We start from the raw sequence: 19,485 nt of genomic DNA, 5'->3' as shown, positions 1-19,485 counted from the left end.
TCGATTTAGAAGAGGTGTTTCCCACTTCTGTTTCATTTCATTTGAACACCTTTTTTACTTCTACCACACAAATTTCCCATTTCCACAGTCTTCTTGCAAACCTACTCCAATTTTAATTTACGTGCAAGATGCATCCTTTTTAAAACGAATCAAGAAAAGTTTTAAAGAACTTTTGAGTTGGTTTAAATTTTTATTCACGTTATTACAAATTGTTCAAGCAATTGAACAAATTTTTATTTCTAACATATCAACGCCTGTTTCTTGAATTTTCTTTAGTCTCATCTTCATGTATCATGCGTGGAGCAGGAGGGCCTGGTGTGGGCTTAAACCCTAAAATAATTGATATGTTAAGGGCTTAATCGCATGTTTTTCATGTTAACTAATTTTACCTGGCATAGGTTTCGGGTTTGATTTTGGAGGTCCATGGGGAACTGGTGGGGGATCTCCGTCGCTCATATTTATAGAATAAGCAACTAATTTTTAATTACACAAACAAAATTTAGCGAAATCAAATTGTATGAAATTTAACATCAGATTTTGACAGAAATAAAACAAACTAATAGGTTACTACAAATAATTAATTTAAGTTTTTATTTAAAGCAATAAAGTCAGAGATATAAAAAAAATCTTGCTCCACCTTGTTTATCAAATTACGCTGTAAGTACATCTCATCCATGAATAGGCAGAATTTTTGAAATTATACTTTTATAAATTTTACAGGGGTGGCATGTAATTAGGTAGGTACTAAAGGTTTTAATTGTGTCATTTTGACATTGGTTATGGGGGTGAGTGTAAAAAGTGTTAATTTAAAGTGGTAATGTGTGAGTGAAATTTTATGCGATGGAATCTCAAAATTGTTCAAAAACTAAAACACCAAGATGTTTATGGGACAGTAGTAAATCAGATAAGAAAAGCGTAGAAACAAACACCGATTATAAAACCTGTTCTTGTCGTAATTGTTTCCAACTGAAACTTTTGGATGCGAACGTATTAAACCATAGCGAACCTGTAAATCAACAGACGATTGTTAATTATAAAAAGGCGATTAACTATATTAATTCTTGTCACGCCATAATCAACGAATATATCACCAAAACGAATAATCAGAAATGCGTTAAATGCCACGCGAAATCTGAAGACACAATCAACGTGAACATGCCTGATTTGCCTGATTTTATTATGTTGCTTTCTTCTTTGACGGCTTTAAACAAAGAGGGTTTGTGTTCCAAATGTTCTCATGGGGATTGCACCTCAAAATCGAGATCTGAGGAAGACTCGTTAAAACAAAATAAAAAATCGTCATCTAGGCCTCATACAGCAAGTAGTATATGTCGAAAGTCTGAATCCCCTGAGAAAATATACGGTTCTTCACCAAGTTCAGAAAGTCCTGGAACAACAACTACTTATGACAAGAAAAAAGCACATACTTCTCACTGTACAAGTCGGAAAAATAATCGAGATGCAGGAGTAGTATTCAATAAAGAAGACAAGTATCGTCAAATCGTAGAGGATAGTGGATGCTGCATACCAAACAACAAAAAATCGTCTATAATTTTGACCAGTAGTACAGATGAAGCCAAAATTCATACAAAATCAGCACCAATTTCTCGAAAACTCGCGGCAAGAACCATTCATTCAGTATCCGTCACTGATGAATCTGAAAATGAACATAAAACCGTCTCCACAACCGTGATGGGAAATTTTATCACAGAAAAGAATATTGCAAAGAAAAAGTACAAATGTAAAGGTAACAAATTTGAAATGGGCGACGCCTCAACAGACTTAGAACCAACCATTCAAAGGAATTCATCTGGCACTGAAACCAGTACCGTATGTAATGATCCCAAACATCAAGGGAATGGTAGAGAACATGACGATAATTTTCAAGCTCTATATGCAATCATTGGTCAACAATTGTTGCAAGGAAATCAAATGATGCCTGTTCAAAAGGTCATCGATATTCTCAAAAACCAAGCATTCTCTCCTTTGACTATTTCTGAAAGTCTGAAGGATAATTCTACTAGAGAAACAACGTCCAATAGTGAAACTCGACAAGATACATCAACAGATACCAATATCGAGAAAGTAGCTCAGTGTCACGAAAAAATTGGACACTGTTCCAAAAGACACAGAACCGTTAGTAAAGACAAAGAACAGGCATTACATCCACCACTAGTATCTCAAAGGGACATCGAAAATTATACGACAGAACTTATGGAAACGCTTCAAAGAGATAGTTCTCAAGAAACTACACCCAGATGTAAGTCATCATTCCTCACTTGCCCAAATTCCTCTCCCATTCGTTTCCTTTTAGACACAAATACTGGATCTACGACCCAAAGTTTTGATTTGGAAGAGGACTACTCCACATCTGACAAAAGAGATGAATCCAGAAAAATGTCACAGACTCGTATACCGACGGCGGTTCGAGGTCAAATCAAAAGATCTTCAAGTCATCATTCTCCTCCTCCTCCTCTAACAAAAAATGAAAATTGCATCTCTTGTGTTAAGGAGGCTCAAAACCTTGTTAGTTCCTCCTCTAACGAATATCAGGTAGCCACATCTGACGACCAAAGGGAATGCAGTGATTGCGGAAACGTTATTCTTAGCAGTCAAGAAACCACTCAACAACAACAACAACAACCATTTTTGTACTCGGCACAACGTACCACAGAAACGAATTGTTCACTGTTGCAGCAAGATTTACCGCCTTATGTTGTCCAACAGAAAAGATCTGACCATTTCGTGTGTAACAGGCAGAGGAGGAGGGAAAAAGGTCGAAATGCTCACTGTGGCTCTCCACGTGGCTTGGACCAACGCCAGAGTTGTCTGTACCAATACCACTATCTGTAAGATTGCAATCTTTAGACGCGTTTATTTTCAGACTACGAACAGAATATGTCAAGTATTCAAAACATACCTGAAGAAGGCGAGTATGCTTTTGAAGAAGAAGAAAACGCCGAACAAAACGAAAATTCACCTTTCAAGAAATCGAAACAACAACCTGAGAAAGAAAAGTGCTCTACGGGATCAATAAGGAGTCGTACAGATTCTTCCGAAATAGAAACCGATAAAGATGAAATTATTAAGCAGTTTACCCCCAGAAAAATTATTATCGATTCTAACGGTGCTACTACTAAGATGAAGTGTGTACATAAATAGGTTGGTTAAAACATCAGAACTAATGGGGGGAGTTGCTCAAAAATTTATTGTGTATAATCGCCAATACTATATACAATTAAAAATGACAAAGTTAAATATTTTTTACGGACTTTTATTTAAAAATATATACATGTATAAAATTCAGTCAATCGTCGAGTTGACATAGTGATGCGACTCCTCTGTTGATCCAGTGGTTTTCTTTTTTGTCGGAATCGAGAATAACATACATGACAAAGTTAGTGGAGTGTCCTGTAGTCGACAGGACACCCCTTCTTGCGCTGGTCTTGTACAGGGGACAAGTGTACGACATTCTAGGCTTGTACTCGGCTTTAATTGCTGGTTTTAGCCACATTATTGGTATTGTGTCGAACAGAATTTTCGGATACGATTCGTTTAGGCGACGTAATTGACGATCCCATCGGGCGCCTTCCAGAAATAATCCCTAAATTTGAAAATGAATTTTAGTAGCTTAACGATTTTTGTTCGTTTGATTTACGTGCTTATCACGTATATAAGTTGGTCGCAGATTCAGTTTGGCATGTAGATACAATACAAAATACTACAGTTAGCAGTAAATATCTATAGATGGCGGTGTACTGCCAATTACTTCGGTTTGTTCGATGATTTATTTACCTACATATGTTATGGCGTAAAAAGTTTGAAATTATAGCTTGTGATTTGGTTAAAATGTCGACCATAAATTTATTGTTGTTTATTAAAAAACAATTTAACGATTTTGATTGCCCAAGTTGTTGAAAAAGACAACGATTAAGTTATAATCTTAATTTGTTACTCACGTCCACAAATATACTTTCTTCTTCCTCCTCTCTGCATTGCTGCTTGTGATTAATTAATTACGAGGTATATTTACGAAATACTTATTTATATATCTTATATAAATATGTGTTAACCTACCCTAATGATGTTAACTTACCCTGATAAATACGCCAATTTCTAAGACTTCGGTAACATCTGTTTCGTATTGCGTTGTATAGTATTCGAAATGAATCCAATCAATGGGGAGGACTTTTTTCCTTGAGTAATTCTGCAAAACTCCAGTTAAAAACGACTGGGTGAAATAAAATCCAGACAACCAGAAAACGTTGGGCGGTCCTTTGTCTATCCACTCTTGTAAAAACTTCAACCTAAAGACATAAGAAATGTTGTATGTTGATAGGAACTTATGAAGTATGTGAAGTACGAGCCTTAGGATTAGATCGTTGATATAAGAGCCCAGTGGTTTTAAACTGGGATAACTTTTGCTCATCCATGGTCCAGGTACCTTTCCTACGACCAGGGCTTGATACACGCCCTCCAAATCGCGATTCATCACCACGAGGCCCTTTACAGCCTTTATTATGTTTTTCAAAGACGCTTTGATAACCACAATCAACCTATTGAATCTAATCAGCTCCTAAAATAGTTGCCTACTTTGAATTTATCCAGTCATGGTGTAGCGAACTTCTAATACCTGTCTTAAAACTGTATTCATCGAATTTGTGTACATTACTGGATACTTTGCGCTCACTGCTCCAATGTCGAAAGGTTCTTCGACTTTTCCCAAGATGTCTTTGGCCAGTTCCACAACAGTCGCGTCTGTATCCATACCGGCACCTCCTGCGGTTATTTGAGTTTGCGTTAGTAGGACTCCGTTGAGAAGCTGAAAAAAAAAAGATTCGTTATAGCCGGGAATTTTCTATTTCTATTTGTCGTATTATATTTTCGTCACATTTAATGTCTCCTGGTTGTCTTTGGTGATGTCTGCGTTTTCATGGAGTCCATAAACCTCTGGTAATGGTATCAAAGGTAACGATCTTATGTATTCTATTATACCCTCTCGTGAAGTATCTTGCGGAATGTAGTAGATTCCACTCGGAGAAAATGCGTATCTAAAAGGATCAACAAATTTACTATCACTACATGTATTATGACAGAACCCACTTAGGAGTGTTGATAACTTGAGGGCAATAGAAAATTGATAAAAGCGAATTGAGCAGTCTTCTGTCTTTGTCGTCGGTAACTCGTCCTCCATAGTTGCACTCTCCCGTTAAATAAGTTAATGCCTCAAAAGGAACCTCCCTATAATCGCTTAAGAACATCTGAAAGAAAGAAAAAATGAAATTAGCCACTGTGAATTGCTCCAAAAACCAAATTAATTCCCACCTGTAACTGAAGAACGCAAATCCTCAGGTCTGACTCATTAAATTCGTACGGAATGTTCCATCCCAAAGGACCAAATTTTCTTCTCTCCTGGACGAGAGCATGAAAGAAACATAGACTAAACAATAATGTCTGCCACGCTCTCCAATTTGGAACGCTCTCGTAAAACTCTTGGTCAGATATAGGGTCACTCGTGTATGATCTCATCAAGTTCAACCTAAGACCTTTGGGGGCTTCGTTTGTCATCTTCACCCCTGCAATCAATCGATACATGTAGTCAGACTTATCTGTCATACAGCTTAATTAACAATGAAAAATATGTTTACGTACCGTTTTGAAGAATTGCCACGGGGAAGGCATTACTCGGATAACTGGTCAGCCAGAGTCTGAATTTAGTGTGCGTATTCTCCGGTATGATAACTTCGTTGCAAATTCGGTCCAGTTCCTTCATCCAACTTTCGGCCAAATGACAGTTTTGCAAAACAACCCATTGTCCAGTTACAAGCGCTACGTCGATCATGTGGCTCGCGATTGGTCCCTAACGATAATAGAAGATGTGATAGAAAGGGAGGAGTAACATTAAACAATTACACACTTGTCCTTGTCCTAGTGAAATGGTCATCAAGTGTGTCTTTTTGATTCCCAGATCGGCTGCGAACCTTATCAAGCCAGCCATCGGGTCAGAACCGGGCGACAGTACGAAAATCAGCGGTGAGCAACAGTTGCTATCAGAATAAGATTCTCCTAAATTAAACTGCGGCGGTTCCAGATATGCCTGACCCATAGTTTCCCCTATATACGCCTGAAAACATAAAGGGCAATTTTAGAATTGTTTTATCAGTACTCACAAAAGTAGATAGACCTGTACAGCTGGTACTATTTTATCTGGACGAATGCATCTCAAAACCACCAGTTTCTCCAGACCCGATACTTCAGTCATTGGCTGAGGGTAAGGCGTTTCGTGGGGATTGGGGGCATCGTAAAAGGATTTCCATTGCTCCACATTGCGAGCTACGGACTCTCTGAACTTGTCCAATCTACAGTAATAAATAATAATACCGTGATAAAAGTAATAGGTGCATATTTATTTTGATAACTTGCCCAGGTAAGTTACTTGCTCGGACAACTTCAGACCAACTCTTGTCTGTTAACCATCCAGGTCCTGGATTGGGATAGGGATTGTCCAAAGCAACTCCGCCGGTTAATAAAAAGTTCCACACCTCGTCACTGATTAATTTCTACAATAAAGACAGACATCGAATTCTTTATTTCGTAACAAGAAAACGATAAGGTAGTTTTACCTTCGATCGAAAAATTCCCACCGTCAGAACTAGGGAAAAAATCAACTTGTCCTTTTCAAAAAGAGATCTACAAATATTCCTGTAGATGCTGTTGGTAAAGTGACTATTTAAATTGACTATTCTCTGTTCAATCTCGGGTGATTTCTCGCTGTTTGTGATCGACTGATTATATAAGTTGATGAACCAAATGAGAGAGTATTGGTACATTGGATCTATGTTCGCCAGTTCCGAAATGCAGAAGAAAAGGATGGACGAATGTTTCGAAACTGGTATGTACTGGTTCCTGGCTTCGTCAATTTCTATCTCCGTTTGTGCCGCAATCACTTGCTTTGCCTGAATTTCCTCGGAAAGTACTTTACTCGAAGATAGGATTCTTATGGCCGTTTCATCTTCCAATACGTTGCCTTCGGATGAAGAGAGAACTTCCAATATTTTATCCTCGATTTCCTTTAGTGTTTTCTTATTGTTCGCACTTTCCACTATCATCACATTCTTTTTTTCTTCTAACTCTGGAAGATCTCGGGCCACTACGATTCCTAATAGTTGGTCCTGCAAACCTTGAGGAGTTATCATAAAATTGAGAAGTGAAACTTTCACAGCAATTTCAGGGAGATAATGGGGATTTCTTAATTTGGTCGTAATATAAAAACGAAAATCGAACGAATATTCTAGAACGTTGTCTCCCAGTTTCATGTACCATACTCCCTGCTGTTTATAAATATTTCTGATCAGCACGGGATCCAAAACAGCGTCAATGTCCTCCAGGATGTTTTCCAGAAGAACAGGTATACCTAAAGTCACAGAATTCTCCACAACTCTCACGTAATTACCGTCTGTTAGTTTTATTACTTGAAGTCGATTTTGCTTCTCCATATTCTTGATCCATTTGTTGGCTTGACCTGAAATAATAGATTAGATTTCTACTCTATTGCTGTAGGTAAAATTTCTTTTACCTTGTGGATCTATCATTAGCGGCCATCGTCTCGCTTTTGTAGCAATTATACCATTTTCTATGCTGTAGTTGTCCACTGGTAATCCAGCAATATTCCATGCTCTAATTTCGACCGGTTCGCCCATAGTAAAGACCAAAGAAAATGTTGCTGAACAAGGAATTAAAAGATCCGTACAAAATATATTCCAGTCTTTGACAATTTTAGTTCTGCAAAGGAAATTCATCTTTGGTTTTTGATTGAACGATAGGATATACGATATAATGAAAATGTTTACCTAAAGTCTACAGTGAATGCTCCTAAATATGCCACAACACCCGCAGACAATAGAACATCGCCTATCACTTTACCCAATAAGTTATGGAGATATGCTGCAGTTTCTGACCATCTGGTCTTCTCTCCGCCTAGTCCTCCTATCAGTTTTTCTGCCCTTTCGAGTTTTTGAGAGCAAAGTAAGATCTCGTCTTCTAAATCCTTCTTGTTTTTTGTTTCTCTGGCCAGCTCATCATTTAGAGCTTGTAGTTTATCTAAAACTCCTTGAAGTTGAGCCCTTTTCGCGTTGAGCGTTTCCATTTGGAGAGCTAATTCCGATTCGGCCGCCCTAAGCCTCTCTTGTTTTGGGGCTACTATCTTTATCACCCTGTCGTATACTTCCATCGCTCTCACCCACTTGCACAAACCCTCGCAGGCCGTCGATACATTCTTAATGTTGTCTGGTGTAAAATCTCTATCCGGGATATATCTGTCCCGAATTTTCTTCATAATTGCAGGACTGATGTTGTCTTTGTCATAGTTTTTCAAGTTTTCCAAAAACTTCATGTCAGCCAGCAGCTTCACCGATGGACCCCAGTAATCTTCGACCATTCTTCCAGTCGAAGGATCGGGTTTCCTGTCCGGCTTTATCCCCTTCATTACGCAAACCTGTGAGATTCGTATTTTTAATTATCTAGCGTAATATTTTAACAAAAATAATATTACAGCTTCCATAACAAGTTTCACACCATACGGTGGATTTTTCATGGATTTCACAAGGGTTATATCCTGGGGTTTTAATGTGTCCAACGCATCCAGTGCAGCGTTTAGAGCAGGAATTGCTTCAGCTAAATCTGATTCGCAGTCGTCCTTGATAGCTTGAGCTGCAGCAGCTGCTTCGTTGGCCAAAGCTTCGTCAGACGCAACAATCTAAATAATACAGAAGAGTGATTCATTTTCCATCGATAGGTGAGGAAATCAATGTTTGAGGTTTATTGATTCCACACTCTGTGTAGGAACTTACCTCTTTTTGTTTTTCAACGATCACAGTGTCCTGTTCAATTTTGATCATCAGTTTTTCTGTGATGCCAGACGCGACAACCAGTTTTGGTTGCAACTGTATCAATTCGTCCTGCATAACGCTAACCTGTCCTGCTGCGAAGTCGAGTTTTTCCAGTCCGATTTCGTACCTGTTTCGCATCATGGTTATCTGATCGACTTTCTGATAATAAAACTTTTTGAAGGTCAGTATCAGCTCCAAATATGACGTTGGTGTGACGTATGTTCTTCGCTTCTGTTCCTCGTAGAAGGATTCAGCTGCCATTTGGACAGTCATGTGGAATTTCTTACACATTATCACGCACTTTTCTCGCATTTCTTCGTCGATGTCCGTCTGACTAAGGAACATGGTGGCCACTTTTTCTAACGCGTCGTCAGGCCAAAGTGTGAACCTTACAAGGATCGATAATTTATTTATTGGTTAAATTATTACAAAACGACACCAACCAGTCGATGGTACAACAGTTGATCAATGACGGGAACATCCTACACCTCACTCTGAAAGCGTCTCCAATGGGACTCATGGCCAAAGCCACATGCAGATTGCTTTTAACTCTTTCGATGAAGTAATTGTAGAGAGCCACTGGGGTCGTTTCTATTTTCTTACCCTGCGAATAGGTTTGTCGTTTTTTAAATATTCGATAAAGTTTTCATTTATAACGTTGTTACCGAGTCCCTGCTGGCCGCCTGCATTTTTTCTAAAATCTCTACTTTTTCGTCGGGAGCAAACAGATTCGGTACGTCTGCTGTATTCAGGATCATGTTGATATCTTCCGTGAATGTTTCGTCAGAAATTTGAGTATCGCCAAATAGGAAAACTATGGGCTTCCCTTCACAACCTGCCCTGGTCAAAAGGGCTTTAATATCATCTCTCCATTCATTAAATCCATAGTTTTTGGATATTTCTATCTGATGTAATATACGAAAATTAAATTTGTCCAAAAATATGGAGATAATGCGCTTACTTCGAACATTGAATATTCTGCCATAAAAGCCGCTAGTTTAACTGAGGAATGTCGTCCAGATCCTCCAATTCCGACCAACATAACGTGACCATTGTCCTGAAGGAGAATCCTGGAAACGCGGGAGACATGTTCAATAGCAAACTTGAACATGACAAGATTCATAGGAGATCTTGATATCATGTTGTATTCATATAGGTAATAGTCCATGTTTTCGATAAGTTTTTCTAAATCCATGACCTAAAAAGGTAAATTAAAAAATTTAACTGTAGCGTAAAGTATCGATAAAATTGTCATGCCTCATCATAAACTTTTTTGTCCGATTCTGGTTCCATGTAGTTTCCGAAAAACAGATTTCGAACATGTGATGGTGCAAGTTCTTCTCCTTCAGGGATCAAATTCTCCAATATTTTATGCATGTGTTGTCTGAGATTGTCGTAACATGATTTTTGTACTATTTGAAATAATGTACTCCTAAAATTTGGGAAAGACCTGTTAGAAAAGGCTTAACCATTTGTAACTGTATAATACCGGTCTCCATCGTCAATAAGTCTGTCATGAAACACTCTATAGGTTTCGTGTATCCATAATTTAACCAACTTGTCCCCTTCCGTCATTCTCGCTGGTGGGACCAACAGTAAACCTCGAATAACTCTCGAAAAGTCTCTCAAATTAAAAGTGTAATGAGACTTGGAAGGTGTCGGTAAAAAATTTGTGATTGCCTCTTTATAAACCTCCAAAGTTCCAGCTATTACCATCTGAGATCGATTATTTGTTTAATAATAATTTATAAATAAAATTGGGACTTCACTCCCATCTTACCCTCGAAAGTCTGGAGACATTTTCGACATATCCTTTATCAAAATGCCAATCGAGAATTGCAAGAAATATTTTGCTAAGTGTCGCATCTTCAAAGGAATCTGTACCGATAATTTGCATATGACGCAATAGTCTTGGAGTTACTTCGTTGGCGCCTCCTCCAGGAGGACCCATGGCCGCTACAAACAGCTGTAAATCAATGCAAACATATAACATTATCATGTATTAAGTGATGAGTTTTTCGGTTTACCATATCCACTAAGTAGAGCATTGAAGTGTCCTTATCGAACCAGTGTCCATGGTCTATCCAGAGCCTAAGAAGTTCTATAGGGGGTTGAGCCCCCCACTGTTCCTTTTGGGGCATTCCCAAATCGTCCACGAATAGCACGCACGTTTTTCCCATCGACGGTCCAAAAACACCTCTCCTTCTTTTATCTAATTTGGACATTATTATTTCTTGTGTCTGGAATATATAAACTGTGAGATCTTTTGATGCTTTTTGCATTAGATTCGTTTTACCATTTGTGAGCTAATTCTGGCACTAAAATTGACAATGTTTGGCAAAAATCTGTCCTTATTCATATTGATCAAATGATCCAAAACAGCTGCCGACTTCCCTGTTCCGGTTGGCCCAACAAATAATATCGGAAGTTTATTGTTCAGGCACATGTTGAGGAAATACTTCTGACAACACGACTCCATCGTCTGGATCATGATTTCACTTACCTAGTCATATTAAGAATGGTTTAACCCTTATAAATATAATAGCGATTACTGTTGCATCTACCTTTGCATTTTGTGGGATTTGCTGGAGTTTATCGACTGTTTCTGTCCACGAAATCCAAGTACCGTTGTTTTTCTTATCGATGACCCATTCAAAAATACTAGACCTTTCGGGGAACAGCTGATTCTTTTGCAACCGGAAAGCCTGAGGCTTGGGATTGTTCTTATCGTCTCCCGTTACCAGTTTTCGGAAAAACACGTCGAAATTCTTTCTTCCTTCCCCCGTCATGGCCGAACACAATCCCCATAGAATTGAAAAGACCAGAGCAAGTTGCAGCCAAATGGTACTCACTTGACTCTCGTTCATGATAAAGGCAGAAAGGAATTTCGTGAATTGCTGCAGATATTAAAAATTCAGTCGGTATTGATAATTTCATGTGCATATTTCACAGATACTAACATGGAAGAGGAAGATCTGAGAGATTTCGCAAAACTGCTTGCAATTTTTACTAATGAATTCAAAAGAGCAGGGTATAAGCCAGTCTAAAATTTCGCGGTACATGTCAACTTGTTCGGGGATGAGGATGTTGGAAATTTTTGAAATGTACGACTCGTTGAATGCTTGCCAGCCCAAGAGTCGCGGTTCGAAATAAATCATTCCACAACGCGATACGGTGGCCGGAGAAGCCTGTTCTAGATCGGCCGGTTCGAAAATCAAATTCATTTTATTCGTCATCTGAATGATTTCGCCCGACATGAGGCAAAGTTTTTTATTATCGTCGAGCACGGTGTTCATGTTTTCTATCCAGACGGCATCGACCGGGCCATCGAACAAGATCCACTTGCGGTCTATAGTTTGGGCCATGGCGTATTCCCTGAAGGTGGTCGCTAAAACGCCGTCGTACCATTCATGAGAAACTGGATCGAATTGGCCGTACAAACGGCCCATAGAAATCGCTTTCGGATTAATTATCCTGAATATCACTCGATACTCTTTTAACTTGGCCTTCCTGTCTTCAGACAATTTCGTGAGACCCTCGCCAAGTGACTGAAATTCGTTGTAGCGTATAAGTATTGTTTTTAGAGTTTAATTTGAGCATGTCGTTTACCTGATAGGCGGACGTTTTACCTCCCAATGTCTCCCCTACAACCATTAGTCCATGTCGAACCAAGATCATTTCGTAAATCTCCAAGCACTTTCCCATAAACCACTGAGTTGCCTGTAAATTTTTGTCTTCCAAAACTTTCCCTAGATGCCTTAACAAATCGTCTCGTTCGAATTTGGGCAGTTCTACTCCAGGAAACAGGTCTGAATAAATCCCTTCGAATAACGGAACGTCCTACAGACGCAGTTGTTTTTATTGATTTGTACAATTGATTAATTTCATCTTATGCGTAAATCATACCTGGGCCAAAAATTTTGGCATGTTAACATCAATGATCGCCCTTAATACAATTTGACTTTCGAGATAAGATCCGTATTGTTTTTTCAACGCTCCCGCGGCCAATAAAACTGACTTGACCGCCCGCATGCCGTAATCGTAATGATTTTGAGACGACAGTTGTTCGGAGCAAAGTTTGTAGGTGTGCACGATTTTTTGAGCCAAACTACCAACAAAAGGGCATTTATTATTTATAGTGAATATCAGCATACTGTTGTATATACGTGTCATACCTTGAAGCTTCCGAAAATCCGTAAGAGTACAAAGATATCTCTCCTATCATCGCATAATCCGGTACCATCATGGCTACCGTTCGGAAGAGTACTTTTAAGTTATCGGGAAGCTCCTGTCTTCCAGCATACCTATGTAGTGATCAATATTAGGACAGATTGAATAACGAAAGGCTTGTTACGTACCCAGGATTCATCGTAATGAATACGGTACATGTAGGATCCAAAGTGATTTCGGTCCCTTCGAAGATGAATTTTTCCAAGTGGCTCGCCACTGCCATTTGAATACTTAAAATCTGTTGTGCCACTACAGATAATACTTCCAACTCGATTCTGTTAAACTCATCAAAACACGCCCACGAACCGGATTGAGCAAGACCCTGAATAAAATAGATACGAATTTTTGATCATGGACCATTAAGTTAATTAAGCGCACCTTGAAGAACTTCCCTAAAGCTTTATAATCCAAACCATCTGAACAGTTGAAAACTACACATTTTTTTGCGACAGCTTTGGCCAAGTCTTTGCACGACTCTGTCTTTCCAGTACCTGCAGGCCCTTCAGGTGCTCCGCCCAGATTCAACTTCAGTGCTCCCATTAGAGTTCTATAAAAGAAAGGAAAAGATTTTTCGAGATGTTTATATTTCTTTTTTATAGAAATAAGTACCTGAAGCATCTGTCCGTCAAAGGTGTTATGACAAGTCTGCCAATGTTGCCCAAATATTCAAAACCATACGCCACCGTTGTCGTAATCATGCAAACATTAACAGAATTTTCTTCTTCAATGAAGTAGTAGCGCATTTGCGAAATCCATTCGAAGTCTGCCACACTTTTCACATTCTTATTTGCCATGTCTCTGACAACGTCTCTCCCGTGGACATCGATAACTATGAGAGCTTCTACTGTTATCTGACTTCCGGGTTCCAGCTTCTCCTGAACCATATTGACGCTCGTTTGAATGACATCATTACATCTCTCCACTTGTTCCTTCAACCGTCCGAACTTTATCGAATCTGTAACTTCTGTCGTCCACATTATACAGTCGACGCATTGGACAATCTTAAATGAATTTGGATTTCAAAATTAAAAAACTCGCTCTATCACTATTACGTGTTTATACTTGTCCGGGCCAGCTTAAGATCCATCTTCTCCTATCTGTTTCTGCGTAAGTTTGAACGGATTCTGTGGTAAGATCTTTCATGGACTGGATCATCAGGTATTGCACTTGGAGTAACCATTTTTCGACCATTCCCTAAAACGTACGGGTTGTTACAAAAATACAATTTTGTTATTCTTTAATCTTTTACTTTAGCTTCGGCTGGTACGATTTTTCCGCTAAGGGGAACGATTTCTTTCTCCGAACTTATCATCCCGATAACCTCTCCAGCAGGTGTGAACTCCAAAAGGAAAATTCCCTCGAAACATTTCTTCAGATGTGGTTGCACTCTCAGAGGATCCTTGGTTTCGGACAGAATTTCCAAAAGCTCGTCGTTCGATAAGAAGAAGAATCTAAACAAAATAGACAAGCAAAAAAATATAATGGACTTGACTCCCTTTGGTAATACCTTGGGAAGTACAGCCTCTTCTTCTCTAAATAATCATTTAGACCTTTCTGGACTTCGTCTAAAAGCATGTTATTGTCCCTCAACATTCCCAACATGTTCCTGTATTCAGTAGCGACAAGAACATGGGTGTCCAGTATAGTGTTTGCCATTATTATCCTCCACACTTTATCGACTTGCTTGAAGTTCCTGGCTTCAGTTGGCATTTGACGCATAATATCCTCAGAACTGAAGATTGGCTCCAAATACATCCACGTAGCTTGACACTGATAAAGCAAAACAATAGCATTAACACACACAGAAACGAAAAGTTGTCCTTTTTCTTTATTACTGTTAGCCACGCTTCGATGATGTCTTGCATCTTGAGTAGCTTTTCTTCCCACGCATTCATCTCTTCTTCGAGAGCTTTAATGTAAGGAGATCCTTTCATGGTCTGCGCTTTCAGAATGTGATCGTCTAATAGTACTTGAATATCGTCAACTGCTGACAATATATGAACACCAGTGTCCCTAAAGATTAAGATAAAATGTAATGTTATATGAATCTCGTTAGTTGCAATGTGAATTGTACCTGTATAAAACGCATTCGAACATGATGTCGACCCATTCCTCTTTCATCTTCTTCAAGTTGGTTTCGAGAGCGTATTCTTTGGTGGCACCTCCAGAAATTTCTTCTAGTTGGGCCGAAATCCTGGGCAGTCCTGCTTCTATCATATCGCTTAAAGTCGTCTCGGGTGTGATTATGATAGGAGACCCCAAAATTTCGCTGATCTAAACAAGCATATCTTTTCTAAACCACGAACTATTTTTTTTTGATCGTGTAATTTGTACCTTTTCCCAATGTCTCTCCTGAATTCCTGGATTGCAAATTGTCTGCAACACAATGCTGAATTGTTTGAACTTTTCTACTTTCGCCTTGACGGTTTCGGCTATTCTTCTTGCTGCCGGATTGTCCGAAAAAGTTTTTGCCAATTTGTATAAAGTTCTCCACATGGATTCTACCTCCTCGACCACAGCGTCAGCGTCAAGGGCAGCAAATGGTCCATAGTACCAGACGTCATAATTGACGTGAAATTCGTATGCTGTATGCCACAATTTCACATAAGGATCCACGGTGTTAAGCATTTCGTACAAGTTCAAAAATGGCGAAGAATCCATGTCCAAATATTGTTCTTCTTCGTTAAGCAGTTCTGCTTCTTGCTTATCTTCCTAAAATCGTTTTATGAATGTGAAAAGGTATGGAATATACTTTGGTCGTGTAATACTTGTAATCTTTGTAGTATCACGTCAGCCATTTCATTGCATTCTTGCATCTCTTCGAGCGTCAACACTGGAGGATCCTTCTTCTTGAAAACGTTCAGTTGTTTCTGGTGTTTGAGGAGTTTGGCGTCGAACAGGATGATCTTGTTCTTGAGCGCGATCTCTGCCTGATCTTTTTTCATATTGAGCCGTTGAAGGGCCAATTGAATAACATTCTCCATGTCTTTTGGCCAAACAAAAACTCTGCAGTTCAAATTTATATCATCGGCTGTAAAGAAAATGAAGACCGGCGGAGTAAAAGTATTGTTCGGACTGTTTTTGTTTTGAGGGGACTTACTGGTTAAAAGAGCACATTCCATTAGGAAAAGCACATATTCGGCTGTTAGCCGTATTTTTTCTCTTAAATTGAACATTGTAACATCGCGACTCTCAGCGACGTAATTCATTAGTTCGACCAGTTCCGGTACAGTTTCCGGTGTTTGACTGACTTTCTGGGACATTTCGTCAAAAGTGTCGCATATTCTTTAATTAAAAAAAATTAAATCGTTTAGCGGTCGTATCTAAATTTTTTTTTACTTTTAATTACCTTCTATTGTGATTATGATTTTCGTTAATGAAATAATCAACAATGTACTGCCTCAGGCCGTCTATGACGTTATACAGGGTGTCATTTAAAATATCACATTCAAGGCTCAACATATTTAATGGTATTGATCTACGTAACTTGATGAGTTCTTTCTTAAGATCGTCGTAATAGTAAATTTTTTTCATGAAATCCTAAACGAATTTCAAATAAACAATTGTTAATTGATTGTAACGGTGAAAATGTATATGTGTGTTATGAAGACCTTTAAGTAGGGAAACGGGTCTTGGTTGAAAAATGCAAGAAGTTCGACTTTGGCTTCTCCCATAAGAATGTAAAAATAGTCCTGGTACATGGTCAGATACTTCTCAGGACCCACTGTGTTGGTCTCGAAGCTTTCCATACCTTTCTTGATTATATAAGCAACCTCTTCTTCTCCAACCGAATACAAGTACGCTTCTTTGAATTTGAATTCTTCAAAACAATAAAAAGCCGGTTATTTTTTTTTTTTTCAAAAATTTAAGAGAGCTAATTGTTATTAAAATATTCTTATAGTAACTAGCCTGGGAAAATGATGTTCTCAAGTCGAGGTATTTTTTTGTTAACATCCAATATCATAAGGAATATGAGACGCAAGAGCTCCCTTATTTGGTCGATAGGAGGATCTAGATGCAGTTCTGTAGTTCCCAAAACGGGTTTTACAGACACCTTTACCAAAGGAATATTAATCAATGTCAAGTCTTCGTACACATCTCCAAAATCGTTACCATCCTAAAAATTGGAAATATCTCAATCCTGGTTATTTGTTAACAATTCGTGCTCACCTTGTACTTCATTATATAGTCTAAAAAGTGATTCAAACTTTTCATTAATAATTTTCGCAATTGTAAAGATAATAAGCAGTTAATGCAGTCAAAAAATCTGTTAATGTTGTCCACGGTATCTCCAGGATTCTTCGGAATCTTGTTCTTCCACTCGCTCCTATATTTTAGAACGATGTCTGCACATTTTCCCAGCCAATCCTGCAGCAACATCTCCTTAACTTCGCTGCAAACATTTCGTACTTTGTCTTCTAGAGCGCGGGGAGTGATTGGCAAGGGACCGTCCTCCTCAATTCTGTGCCACGGCAAAATTAACAAGTTTTGGTACCTATGCAATTTACGGCATTGAAAAATTAGACTCATTATTACATTTTCTGGGTAGTGGTTCTTACTGTGAGTTCCACAATTTCGTAATTTCTCTAAGGACAATGTTTCCTACATTCCATCTCATGAGTATCCTTTCTTTTGCTATGGTGTAATGTGCATGCCACGGTACCGGTGCCCTTATTACCAAAATCGGGTAATGAACAGGAAAAGTCACGATTCTGAGTCTCCTCCATTCGGTAGGATCTTTGAGGATGTACTTGAACAGATTTACACGCATTTCATCGTCGTAAAATTTGATCAGATCAGGGAGATACGTCCTCTTGATGAATTCGTAATCTTTGAGTAGTTGGTACCGTTGTGGTATTCTATTTTTCGCTTCGTTGTAGTAAGTTTTGTCATATGGGGATATGTATTGAGGTTCCATTCCCTAAGAAAGAGATTCTAAATAAAAGCGAATTAAAAAAATATTTAAAAACCTTTGTTAAATAATAGTTGATTCTTATAACGTCTTCCTCCCTTATTGGCTTAGCTAATTCTGAATTTATTTGAGTAAGAAGTTGATTTTTTTGGTCATCAGGATGTGTTGGTAACTCTGCCTGAAGTTTGACAAGCTTCCTGAAAAAAACAGCAATATTATACCAAATACTTCATTAATTTAAATAACAATAAGTTTGGATATGTATGTACATCTCTTCCTCTAGCAGTTTTTTCCTTTCTTCCTCCATTTCTTTAATCAATTTCTTCTGTTTTATCCTTTCTATCTTCTCCTTTTTTTCTTCCTTTTTTTTCCAGTATTCCCCACTTAATAACTCCTGAAGCGTTACGAGTCCTTTGACTTCGCCTTTTTTGCGTTTTTCAAGCTCCTTTAGCCACTTTTTCTCGGCTTTAATTTGAGCTTTATTTTTCAGGGGAGGGAACCGAAGTTTACCTTGGATTAAAATGTAATTTTTAATACGGTTGTGATTTATTATAGCGTCTTTAATAAAAATACCGTCAGGCCCTACAGGTCCATATTCCTCCTTTTTCTTCTTTTTACGCGGAGGCATATCTTGAATCCTGAATTTTTGCGCCGAAGGTGTGTAATTTGCTCCTTAAACGTTACATATACATACTCTTTTGTATATCAACATTTTTTTCGTTCTTATTGCCAAGCAATTTTAAACGAATTGTTAATACGAAACAAAAAAAAAGACAGTAGGTAAAAAAATTTATTGACAACAAAACATCAAAAAAGTTTTTCGAATTGTTTTTACGGCTTACCAATAGTTTCACTAGGCCTATAATATTCAAAAGTGTGTCTTTTTGGAATGGCTTTAGTCCAAGACTTAGTTGCGAATAGGGGCTCGTATTCGTGAATTTCGCGCACCCTTTTAACGTAAGTGGATGGCTCCGGGAACACTTCTGGTCCTGCGTCTGGTAAAAATGGAGGTCGTTCAGGGATCCTTTCGCGACCAAACTGATCGTACATCCTTAAGGGGGCTAGCATTTCTCTACCCCATTTGTCTAAATAAGGCAGCTTGGTTTCTTCGCGCCTGTAATATGGTGGAGGAGACTCTTTATCGCTCATTCTCACTAAATAATAGTCTAATTCTTTTTTAAACTGTCCTTTTCCAGTAAAATAATACTATTTTTTAACGCTTAACAGACATGGCAAAAATGTCTGTCTAAATAAAATTGTTTTGTATACGGTTTCCATAGGTACATATTAATTAAATCGATAATAAATGACATAATGTTCCATTTAATTTTTTATAAATTAGTATACCTTGTATTTTGCTATTGTTTTTTAAATTTTAAATGGTATAATGATAAAAAGGCGCGCCCAAAAATTTAAAAATATTTTATTTATATAGGCAACACAAATTGCAGCTAG

The 19,485-nt window shown here is 38.3% G+C and overlaps 2 protein-coding genes across 5 annotated transcripts; one reads left to right on the top strand and one right to left on the bottom strand.

The window, feature by feature from the left end:
* Positions 1 to 177: 177 nt before the first annotated feature.
* LOC108735307 (dynein heavy chain 3, axonemal) lies at positions 178 to 19,323 on the bottom strand. 3 transcript variants are annotated; one of them, XM_018467225.2, is made up of 51 exons: positions 18,873 to 19,322; positions 18,604 to 18,702; positions 18,300 to 18,540; positions 18,089 to 18,227; positions 17,678 to 18,039; positions 17,289 to 17,613; positions 17,028 to 17,235; positions 16,730 to 16,938; positions 16,468 to 16,658; positions 16,219 to 16,403; positions 15,887 to 16,149; positions 15,453 to 15,830; positions 15,193 to 15,392; positions 14,954 to 15,131; positions 14,626 to 14,888; positions 14,368 to 14,569; positions 14,181 to 14,312; positions 13,728 to 14,119; positions 13,497 to 13,665; positions 13,247 to 13,440; positions 13,064 to 13,192; positions 12,795 to 12,996; positions 12,498 to 12,728; positions 11,849 to 12,436; positions 11,453 to 11,785; positions 11,185 to 11,391; positions 10,916 to 11,128; positions 10,669 to 10,854; positions 10,378 to 10,604; positions 10,146 to 10,320; positions 9,850 to 10,086; positions 9,554 to 9,793; positions 9,332 to 9,492; positions 8,850 to 9,276; positions 8,552 to 8,755; positions 7,851 to 8,494; positions 7,577 to 7,782; positions 6,624 to 7,522; positions 6,424 to 6,560; positions 6,185 to 6,359; positions 5,918 to 6,124; positions 5,653 to 5,860; positions 5,326 to 5,576; positions 5,104 to 5,261; positions 4,892 to 5,051; positions 4,634 to 4,822; positions 4,368 to 4,576; positions 4,097 to 4,307; positions 2,670 to 3,604; positions 390 to 1,006; positions 178 to 330 (listed from the first exon to the last, which is right to left on the bottom strand). In XM_018467225.2, the coding sequence occupies exons 1-49, from the start codon at positions 19,177 to 19,179 to the stop codon at positions 3,308 to 3,310; spliced, it is 12,348 nt and encodes a 4,115-aa protein (XP_018322727.1). In that variant the 5' UTR covers positions 19,180 to 19,322; the 3' UTR covers positions 178 to 330; positions 390 to 1,006; positions 2,670 to 3,307. The 3 variants fall into 3 exon arrangements, with proteins under 3 accessions (XP_018322727.1, XP_025837069.1, XP_025837070.1); XM_025981284.1 differs by having other exon boundaries at positions 18,300 to 18,702; XM_025981285.1 differs by lacking the exons at positions 178 to 330; positions 390 to 1,006; positions 2,670 to 3,604; ... (5 more) ...; positions 5,326 to 5,576; positions 5,653 to 5,860 and having other exon boundaries at positions 5,926 to 6,124; positions 6,437 to 6,560; positions 18,873 to 19,323.
* On the top strand, positions 825 to 3,188 carry LOC108735325. Of its 2 annotated transcripts, XM_025981288.1 has the most exons (3): positions 825 to 2,260; positions 2,315 to 2,827; positions 2,885 to 3,188. In XM_025981288.1, the coding sequence occupies exons 1-3, from the start codon at positions 841 to 843 to the stop codon at positions 3,160 to 3,162; spliced, it is 2,211 nt and encodes a 736-aa protein (XP_025837073.1). In that variant the 5' UTR covers positions 825 to 840; the 3' UTR covers positions 3,163 to 3,188. The 2 variants fall into 2 exon arrangements, with proteins under 2 accessions (XP_025837073.1, XP_025837072.1); XM_025981287.1 differs by having other exon boundaries at positions 825 to 2,827.
* Positions 19,324 to 19,485: the final 162 nt, after the last annotated feature.

Source organism: Agrilus planipennis, unplaced genomic scaffold (assembly GCF_000699045.2).
Source record: "Agrilus planipennis isolate EAB-ADULT unplaced genomic scaffold, Apla_2.0 scaffold5, whole genome shotgun sequence".
In the NCBI taxonomy this organism is placed as follows: domain Eukaryota; kingdom Metazoa; phylum Arthropoda; class Insecta; order Coleoptera; family Buprestidae; genus Agrilus; species Agrilus planipennis.
Note: the sequence above shows the minus strand (reverse complement) of the source record. Positions and strands in the feature narration are given on the sequence as shown.